The sequence below is a fragment of the Solanum stenotomum genome, chromosome 6 (assembly GCF_019186545.1).
Source record: "Solanum stenotomum isolate F172 chromosome 6, ASM1918654v1, whole genome shotgun sequence".
NCBI lineage: Eukaryota > Viridiplantae > Streptophyta > Magnoliopsida > Solanales > Solanaceae > Solanum > Solanum stenotomum.
Window position 1 is genome coordinate 37,889,501 of NC_064287.1, and position 10,690 is coordinate 37,900,190.

At 33.4% G+C, this 10,690-nt stretch overlaps 1 protein-coding gene across 3 annotated transcripts; it reads left to right on the forward strand.

Annotated features, from left to right (window-relative positions):
- The first annotated feature begins 825 nt into the window (after positions 1–825).
- Positions 826–6,215, forward strand: LOC125868063 (squamosa promoter-binding-like protein 12). Of its 3 annotated transcripts, XM_049548663.1 has the most exons (6): positions 854–975; positions 2,049–2,236; positions 2,923–3,667; positions 3,809–3,945; positions 4,329–4,592; positions 5,568–6,215. In XM_049548663.1, exons 3-6 carry the CDS (start codon positions 3,000–3,002, stop codon positions 5,900–5,902), a joined length of 1,404 nt encoding a protein of 467 aa, XP_049404620.1. In that variant the 5' UTR covers positions 854–975; positions 2,049–2,236; positions 2,923–2,999; the 3' UTR covers positions 5,903–6,215. The 3 variants fall into 3 exon arrangements, with proteins under 3 accessions (XP_049404622.1, XP_049404620.1, XP_049404621.1); XM_049548665.1 differs by lacking the exon at positions 2,049–2,236 and having other exon boundaries at positions 826–975; XM_049548664.1 differs by lacking the exon at positions 854–975 and having other exon boundaries at positions 1,851–2,236.
- The last annotated feature ends 4,475 nt before the right edge of the window (positions 6,216–10,690 follow it).

The following is a 10,690-nucleotide window of genomic DNA, read 5'->3' on the forward strand; positions in this document are numbered from 1 at the left end:
AGAAGATTTAAGAAGTTTTACACTCCGTTGACTTAGTGAGAATATTTACTAATAATTATCTATTTATCCATCCGGACATCCACATCAGCTATTTTATCAACATGTCATGTGCGTGTAAACACGATTGGCGGAGGTGGACGATACAGATTTACACAATTAATGAATAAACAAGTTTACGGGTATTTAAAACGGATTATAATTTAAGTGTACACTACATAAACAACTTTAAATTCAAGGGGTATTGAACACTTTTGCCTTTTTTAAAAAAAACACTTAAAAATTAGGGCTAAAGTTTGCAAATTGAAATTTGATCGGTCAAAGCTCAAAATGTATAATTAAGATAATTTAAAAATTAAAATACTAGTTTAAATTTATTTGATAAAACTTTTGTTCTTCAATACACTATGAAATTATGACCTGGTGTATATCAAATCGAAGAATAAATTTCTCGAAAAACGAACCAAAACACTAAAGAACCTAACACCAAAAAACTAAAATAATTCAATTTTGCGATAGTTATACCCACCACATCTAATACAGACTTAAATCCATGCCACAAAAGATCAAGGAAAGGATTCCATTAAAAACCAAAAAAAAAAAAAAAGGATAGTGGGGAGTGGAGAGGAAAAGGAAGTGCCAAGAGAAAGGAGCCAAAAAAAAACTCTATGCAACAGTAAAAAGCTGTCACACTATATAGGTTCACACTTTGGCACCTTTTGAAAGAAGCATCCACGCGTCCCGTTGTATTTTCTTCACATATCCACCCACAGTGAAAATTACTTGCTAAAAATCTGGCTTACCATGTAACAGCACACATATTATAAAATCTGTCCCTAGCACCAGCTCACACACTGTCGTTCTCTCACTGACAGAGTCACTCACCAGTCACCACTCTCTACTGTATCCCCTCTTTTTCTTTTTCTTCATTTGGTAAAGTGAAAACTCACAAAAACTTCTCTTCTCAAACAAAAATTGGTGAGCTTTTTCTTCAATTCTATTGTATTTATGTATATCTTATTTACCAAGTTAATCACTTTGCTTTTTTTCTTGAACAACAAGAATGGATAATATCACCATTTTTGTCTCAATCTGAGTTTTGGTTCTTGTTACTGTTTTCTCATCGATTCTTGGAGAAATTGATTAAAGGAATGGGGACTTCTTGATTTAGAATTAGTGGGTACAAGTAAGTGTAATTGTTTTTACAAGAAGTGGGTTTTTTTTCCCACTTTTGGAGAAACAGACTGAGGGAATGGGTTCTTGTTAGCTCAAATCTTCCATAATATGGATTTTTTTTTGTGTGTGTTTCGGACACCCTTTTCTTGGTTTGTGCTACCTGCTCAGCTTACTTTATTTATTACTGTAATTTTTATCCATTTTTGGTGAAACAGATTAAGGGAATATATAGTTATTTGGTCATAACTTGCATAATATGGAAAATCTTTTTGGGTTTCAGACACCCTTTTTCTTTCTTTATTTTCTGGGTTTAGAATTAAACTGATGTGAAAGAAACAAAATTGACCCAATTAGTTTGTAGTTTTGAAGTCTCCTCGATTGATGTTTGGGAGTCTTTTGTTTGCTGTTAGTTTCTTAAGAGATGGGAGGTAAAGTTTGCAGCATTTACGATGCTGACTTCCTAAACGATGAGCTTCACTAGCATTTTCTTGGAAAAGAATTCATCCGTTAGTTTATGGAAAAGTCTGTCTTCTTCTTTTGGTGTGGATTCCAATGAAACCCTAAGATGGGGGACCAGAACTTTCCAAACAAGTACCAACTACCCCTCTCTCTACTCTTAAGAAAAATATGTGTTTTTATTTTTCCTTTTCATAGATATATTAGCTGAAGAGATAATGGAAAAAAAACATACAAATTATGAAGTATTTCATGTCTGTAAAAAGGGTGTCAGTAAATCTGTCACAATCAAGAAAACAGAATAATTAAACTTGCATATTTATTAGACTGAGTCGTCGGCAAGCATTTGTTTGTGCCATTTGTATGTGGGGTTGATGAACCATTTAATGTTTGGTTATTTATTTGGTTTCATTGATTAGGTGATGAAACAAGTTGCTGAAAATGATGTTGTGGAGTTAACAGATGGGAGAAACATTTGTGGACTTGGACTGGAAGGGATTGAGCTCTGTTTCTGTATTTGAATAGTTATCCTTGTCTACTTATAGTTTTCTCACTGTCTTAATCAGCTTCGTACTAGTTACTGGAATCATACAGCTCTGTCAAAGAGGTGAATCTCATTTTCTGCCTTGAAATAATTGAAGTTCATGTAGTAGTTAGTAGTATGTGTGTGAGCTGCTTTAGAGTACGAGACGGAGTAATTACAATACCCTTTTCTTTCTTTTCATTTCTCTCTCTTTTTTAAAAAAAATTCTCCCTTTAGTAAATGGTTTGGGAAGTAATTGGTTGAGAAGCTGCTGTTTGTTAGATTATGGCTATATGAGTGGGAACTAGCAGAGGAATAGTTTCAGACATACTATTTATTGTCTGTATCATGGTGAGTCTCTTGATTTCAAGAATTCAAGTAGTATATGTTATGCGGCTTGGGTGTTTGACTGTTGATTTGTGGGACAGTACTTTGTCATAATTTAGTTCATTTTGCTCTGAGCTGTTCAATTAGTCTGGAAAAGAAGTTGGATTAGGAGAGATAATAATATCCTGCAAGTGAGAAAGAGAATTAGTTACAGTTTTAGAGGTAGAACAGCAAATTTGTGAACCAGCCAAGCTCTACATCATTGGGTGAGCCTTGATGGGATGGTCTCCATTTCTTTTCTTCTTGTCCTGAATTTGTGTACTTGCACTTTGCTTCTTGCTTCCCTGTTGTCCGACAAAATGCTTGTTTTGCCTTTTGTGAAATTACGTACTTGTTAAACTAGGAATAAATATCAGTTAACTTTGAGTGTAAATATTTGGCAGATTCAAGTCTTAATTACTGTTTTGCATTCCATGAGTCTGGAAATTTGGTAAAGCCATCGCATAGTTTCTTTCCCAAGATGGAGTGGAATGTTAAGTGGGACTGGGGAAATCTCGTAATGTTTGGTTCAAAGGCCTCTAAAAGTCCAAAAGAACTACAATTAACAGATTGGGGAGTTGAAGAAGAGGGAGAACTTGATGGGGGATCTTTCAATCTGTCAAGTGGCGGTAGTGGCACGGGTGGTTATGGTTCTGATGTGAAGTGTGGTTCTTCCATCAAAAGCTCAATATCAGCTTCTACCGACTCTTCACCAAAGGAGGGCTTTAAAGCATCCAACTTTGCTTTTGAGGCATTTAATGCCTCTCCTGAGGATCCTAGTAAGAAATTGGAATCCTCCAAAGCTGAGGTCTCTAGAAACTCACCACCCATGGAGGCTTCAGTAGGCTCTGTTGAACCAGTGATAGGTCTAAAACTTGGTAAGCGGACATGTGAAACCTTTGGTGGTGGAAGCAGTGCTAAGGTTTCATCCTTCCCCCCGAACCCCACATCATCTGCTGCTGCAACAAAGAAAGCAAAATCATCTAGTCAGAATGCACCAATTCCTCACTGTCAGGTTGAAGGTTGCAACCTTGATCTTTCTTCAGCTAAAGAATATTATCGGAAGCATAGAGTTTGTGACAGTCATTCCAAAAGCCCAAAGGTTATTGTAGCAGGTGTAGCACGCCGCTTTTGTCAACAGTGTAGCAGGTAAATGTTTGATGAATCTAAGGTTTCTTTGTATTAGATCTTTGATGTCCTTAGAATGCACCATCTGCCCCTTTAGCAATAACTTCTATATGTAGCACTAGTTCATCTCTCATTCTTTCTATTTTTAATCTTTAAATTAAGGTTCCATAGCGTGTCTGAATTTGATGAAAAGAAGCGAAGCTGTCGTAGGAGGCTCTCTGATCACAATGCACGGCGCCGCAAACCTCACCAGGAAACTATCCAATTCAATTCAGCGAGGCTTTCTTCGTTGTTTTATGGTATGTTGTTTATATTGGGAATTGTCCTTTCCCTTCTTGCAATGTGGCTTTGAGTGCTCAAATGACATGCTTCAGTAATAGTTATTGAGATTAGAGAATAAGTTAACATTTTGTCTGACTAATTGACAAAAATCTATTCCTAATGTTTCTTTGCTGGTGTACACCAGTTGTGTACTGGCATTAATTTTAATAATCCAGATACATTTAAGATGCAAACATCACTTTTATCTAAAACAATAACGTGTACATAAAGTTGATAAGAATTAGTTGTGATTGAGCAATTGTCTTCTGGAAAGTGGGTTTTTTATTGGACCATCTGCTTATCCATAAAGTCGTTGGTGTGAATTTACTAATTATCATCTTATGTGGTTTTGTGTTTACAGATAGCAGGCAACCCATGAATCTTGTGCACAACCAAGCACAACTCATTCACTCCAGAGCTGCTGCAAACTCTACCTGGGAGAGCACTCAAGACTCTAAGTTCAGTATCACAAGAGGGTTTACTCCAAAGCCTGAAAGAACTAGCAGCACAACTGGGAAGTCACTACTGGAGGGGATCCAGTTTTCACGGGCTGTGGGTGCACAGAGTAATGCATCTAGCTTGCTCTTGCCCTCCAAGGGCACCGCAGCCGAGGTTTTTAATCGAGGTTTGTTTCACTCTATTGCGAATGCAAAGCCGTTGTTCATTGCAATCTTTGAATTTTGTGTGATTGTGCAAAGAAGATCTCTACTGTTGCCTGCCTCTATTTGTATCTTTTTTAAAAGCAGTTATATCAATTTAGTTGCTTACTGGATTAATCAGTAGTTACAGACTCCCAAATGCAGCAGTTCTTATTAAAGTATATCTCCCTCCTAATTAGTACTCATCCTTTTCTTTTGATAAGGCCAATTTGTAGTCAACAATAGCTGCATTGTATTTGCATTATGGATTACAGAGTACGATCTTATCTAGAACCCAACAATAAATGTGCCATAGTCTACTTGTGCCTTTTCTGCATCTGGCCCATGTGTGATGAAGATGGTAGCAAGCCTTTTGGTTGAGAACTCAACTTTTACATCTAGAAGACCTTTATTTTTGCTTGAACTACAGTTTTAGATGTTCTGTAACACTTGTGAATTAGACTTTAAAGGCGTTTTCATCCAGGAGTCGATTATGAAATTATGCAAGAGTGCTATCAATGAGACTTCAATGTGGTTGAAGCAGAACTAGACTTGCTATACTAACTATGCATTGGGGGTTGGAGATCATGACTAAGTTTCTCTTCGTGTTTCATACTTGAATAAATTGAAAGACTAAGCTGACAACATACGGCCCATACCTAAAACTGAAAGACTTTGTTAGATATGGAAGATACAAAAAGTATCATATCCAATATATAACTGATAGTAGCAGTAGAATTGACTGATCTTCTTCAAAATGGAAGAAAAAAAAGGAGATTGAAAATTTGAAATGCTGCTATGCATGTCCTCTTGAATTTTGAAAAGTTGCTCTTTAATATGTTCACTACAAAGAATTGTAGAATTTAGGAAAGTAGGGAGGAACTTGAGTGGTAGGAAACTGATTGAAAGTGCAAGATAGTAGAATTCCATCTAAGTATGTTAGTTTTTCTTTTCTCTATCAGGTGCCAAGGAATCCATGTTCAATATGGTTACAGGACCGGAATTTCCTCGTGCTCTCTCTCTTCTGTCAACTAATTCCTGGGGTTCATCTGAGCCTGAGACTGTTTCACTCAACCATGCAAATCAAACCAGCATGCCTGAGCAGCAGATGATGCAGGCAATTCCACAGGGTGTGCCGCATATGTCCAGTCAATACTGGCAGCAGGCTGGACAGCATTCATCCGATACTCGTTACCATACATTGGCTGCTAATAGTAACAGTGGCGGTAGCTTTCAGGAAATGGGAGTGTTCAAAGCTCCATTCGACACAGACTTTTATCTCAATGCATTGAACTGAAGCCAACATCTGATGTGTTGGTGTATTTTCAGGATTTGGCGACCTTCCCATTTTGCCTGTTTGACATGTCAAAACTTGGATGAAGCAGAAGGTCTGTTTAGTACTGGTATATAATATATAGGTTGGGCTTTTAAACTATTAAGAAAGTCTAATATTATGAATTATGCAGTAAATTTTTGTTTTGCCAGTGACATGAATTCCCAAGAATTGTAATTTCTTGATTCTGCAACTTTGGAACATAACTGCACAGGTTCCACCTATGAATGACTTTTTCATCATGTTCTACAGTGTTCAATTATTATATTAACAGTATGTTCTATTTACGTTATTAGTCTTCATGACCTTACGTTCATTGAATGATGAATATGACTATTTTACCAAGTCATTTTTGTTTTGTTTTTAGGAAAACTAAGTCATTAGCTTATGGGATATGTTGCCAAGGATCCCGCGTCATTTTATTTCTCCTCTTCATTTTTTCTAAATTTTGCAGAATTAATTAGTTAAAATAAATCTCCAATTATGTTTAAAATAATTGACTATTTTTATGTATTTGCTTTCACAAGTTAGTTACAATTTCATAATTGTAGATCACGTTATATTTATTTATTTTTACTTTTTTGCCTTGAGTAAATTTTAGTCATGCATAAATTTTCTTCCTTTTTCTTTTCTTGATATAGGTTAAAAGTTTTATTTTTTCCCAATCGAGTAATCTTGAGAACCACAACTCATGTAAGGTAATAGATCCATTTTCTTGGAGTAACAAAGAATTTAAGGTTGATTGCTTATATTTAGCTTCTAAAACTAAAAATATATATTAGATTGACACTTGATTTTTTTTTTATTTAGCAGATAATATTTTATTAATTCCTTTAATTCGTAATACGATCAATTGTAATTTTTCCATTTTTGAATGTATGTTAGTACTTAGTAGGGCAGGCGCTTGGTATTCGGTTCAGAAATCATTTCAGGTTTGATAATTCGGTAATTGATAGTTAAAAGTAGATATCAAATATCAAAGTTTGAAATTTTGGTTCGGTAATCGTTAAATTAAATTTCGATTTGATATGATATTCGATAATACCATATTGAAGTTATAGCCGATTGTATAACAAAGTTAGTTTTATTTTTCCAATCATTTCGATTTTTTTATGTGGAGGCACGATATACTAAAAGATCAATAAGAAAGAACACATCAATAAAAATAAATTGATACAACTAAAAGACATGTATTTGGATTGTTTATATTCATTCTTTAACTTTCTTCTTTGGACTTGCACTAATGAGTAATGGACATATTAATACACGATCTTCACCAACATGGGTTGTGGTGCACTGGTAGGAGTGCTTCACACTTAACCAGTGGTCTCGAGTTTGAGCCTTGAGTATGAAGAAAATCTTGTTGGGAGAGCCACCCCAAATGGACCCTGCAGTGCGCCATCCGAATTTAATCGGAGCTCTAATGTGGGCTTCCAGACACCGGGTGGAAAACCAAATAAAAAATACATGATCTTCATTAAGTAAATAATTCGGTATTCGAAAAATATCAAATCCAAACTCGAATACCATAATTCTAAAATTTTACTCTGAAATACCCAATTACCGTATACAAAATTACCAAAAAATCCCGGCTCGGTAATTCGGTTTTCAGATCTAAATGTGAGCCTATCTAGTACAATATATTGAGAAGTGTGTTTACATATTTAAGAAAGCTATATGGTAGATCTAAAATTATGTGGTAGTAAAAATATTTTAGATCTAAAATTATGCGATTTTAAAAATATATGAAAATAATTAATCATGATTAAGACTTTATTTTAATTAATTGAATCTGAATCATTAATCATAAAATATGATGTGTCATCAATTCCAAGTAAGAACATTATAAAATAGAAAGAGAGAAAATATGACCCTTCACCCTTGTTTTGTTTTATCATGTAATGATTACATTTACCCCCTTCTTCTTTTTTTGCTGTAACAATTTTACAAATCCTTTAAGTTTATTCCCCAAAAAAATTAGCCAATGCTCCACCAAAGATTTAACTCAAATTCTGAACCCCTTCGTTGATTTTGGAATGCAGGAGTACTAAAGATTACTGCACATATTGTGATCAAGGAGCCGTTTAGAACGGTATCCAACCATACTACTGTTGACTCATCAAATCTACTAAAGAAGACTCATTTCTTATTGTAATCATAATCAATTTGGACACACCTTGACTAATGTTATTGAATACGAAAATTTCTATAATGGTAAAGGCCCAATCAATAATAGTTGTGTGACCCTCCATTGATTAATTGACACTTGGATAATGTGTCTACTTCTTTACCTTTTTACCATCTCACCCTTCTTTCCATTCATTTTCTTACTCCTAATAAATATTTTTTAACTTCATTTTCTTAAGATGTTGATATATTGAATAAAAGAATTAATAAACATTTTTTTTAAAAGCGTTTTTAGGACTGAGTATTTAAAATACTCATATCATTCAATATTTTTAATAATATCAAATTAACTCAAAAATATTTAGTGTTTTCTCAATTACTAGCACCTAAAATAAAATTAATTCAAATTTAGTTTTCCATATTTTTTTTAATTCTGTTTTAGTTCATATATTTATAGTTATGAATTTTTTGTTTTTTTGCACTTGAAAAAATATTCTGTTTTAGTTCATATATCAACTTCGTTCTGTGAAATCTTCAATTTATTTGTTTAATATATAAATATTAGCTATCAAATCAGTTTATATGTAATTTATAAGATTATTTTTGTTTTGATTTTTGATCTTATTTTGAAATTACACATACTTTTTCTTTCACCATAACCATATTTAAATATAAGAATGACAACGAGATAGAACAGGACAGGGAGTGGCAGACGCATAAACATTTTTTAAAAATTTATACAGGTGAGACGGGTCATAGAACGAAATTTAAGTCTTTTAAATTAAAACTTACACTGCTTAATTTATTTTTAAAAATCAATCAGTTCCATATAATTTTAAATTAACTACTCATTATATTATAATATCATTCAGCCTTAATATTATTAGAATTCATTTTTCGTTTCTTTACGTACATTCAGTTATAATATGTTTTTCCCAACGTTTTCTATTAAGTATTTTAAAAAATTATAACTTAAATTAAGAAAAATAACGGATACTCTATGTTAAGAGAGTGACTATAAATATATGAACTAAAACAGAATTAAAATAACAATGACTATGAATATAATCATATATGAACTAAAACATAATTTAAAAAAATATGGAAAACTAAATTTGAATTAATTTATCTTTTTAGGTGCTAGTAATTGAGAAAACATTAAATATTTTCGAGTTAATTTGATATTATTACAAATATTGAATGATATGAGTATTTTAAATACTCAGTCCTAAAAACATTTTTAGTTATTGTGATAAAAAAAATATTTATTAATTCTTTTATTCAATATATCAACATCTTAAGAAAATAAAGTTAAAAAATATTTATTAGGAGTAAGAAAATAAGAATGAATGAAAAGAGGGTGAGTAGGAGAGAGATAGTAAAAAGGTAAAGAAGTAGACACATTATTAATCAATAGAGGATCACACAACTATTGTTGGTTGGACCTCTACCAATACCTAATACAAATATCAAGTAACTATGTCTACCTATTAGGCCAGCCCCGGGTGCTACGAAAGAAAACACATCTTTCTTAGGCTACGCTATAATTCAAAAGACCCCACGAAAGAAATGTTTCAAACAGGATGCAAGGATGTGATATCGATGAAATATGTTCATCCTTAACTAGATGTCTCGAACACATTAGAGTGAAGAAAATAAAAATCACCGAGCTTATATAACACAAATATGAATTAAACCTGTAAATATATTTCAGGGACCAAATTGACTTATGCCATTAAAAAAAGCAAGGCATAAAAGGAAAAAAAAATAATTTAAAAGTTATGCCGCGCAACTGACGATCTAATCTAACCAGCCTTGGTGATGAATCTGTCGCATCCCTTCCAGCAGGAAGGAATAAAGCGACTTCAAAAAGGTTGGTATAACGAAAGTAAAACTTGCAACTTTGAGTTGGAAACAAAATTTTGATCAATATAACTATCAGTGATATCTTACTTCATAATAATACACTTGATTAAAGGTAATATAAGATACGATAAGCAAATTTTAACAAGCACTTATCGAGGACTGATAGGCAAATAGCGACACATAATCAGAGGGAGTGTTCCCAAACATACAAATAGGAGCATCCTATAAGTGGATTAGCCTGCATTTGAGTCACCAGATCAATACTCGCCTCACCTATTGTTTGGTCAAAATGAGTTTATATATCTAGAATAAACAGTGGACAATAACTCCAACCCACTTAACTCAAAATCAATCATTTTATTTCTTCTACAATTATTTGTTACCAAATTAAAATGTGCTGGGATTATAAAATCTATAAGATAGAGATGACCCGTTGATGAATATTTATTTACCTCAAAACAACCCGCTAAGTCAGACTCGCTTATAATTTCACAGGCCAAATTTGACACCCCTATGTAAAAACATAACCTAGGGTCTTTTAAATTCTTAACAGTAGATCAATGTGATGTGACAAGCTACATTAGGCGCTCATGAGCAATAAGACTGCTCATATAAAACAAATTCTCTGCCCCACATTGTTTTGGGAGAAAACCAAAAGATCCTACACCATGGAACTTAGTGTGGTGCAACCCAGACATGTTTACTCTGACAGTCAGACACATACTGAATACATTTGAAACAAGATAAAAGACCAGGATA

What these genes read in the sequence shown, in the direction of transcription:
- LOC125868063 (XM_049548665.1), top strand. Translation starts at nt 3,000, where the DNA reads ATGGAGTGGAATGTTAAGTGGGACTGGGGAAATCTCGTAATGTTTGGT. An exon ending in GCTTTCTTCGTTGTTTTATG is followed by an intron (nt 3,946 to 4,328) that starts GTATGTTGTTTA and finishes TTGTGTTTACAG; the next exon opens with ATAGCAGGCAACCCATGAAT. An exon ending in AGCCGAGGTTTTTAATCGAG is followed by an intron (nt 4,593 to 5,567) that starts GTTTGTTTCACT and finishes TTTCTCTATCAG; the next exon opens with GTGCCAAGGAATCCATGTTC.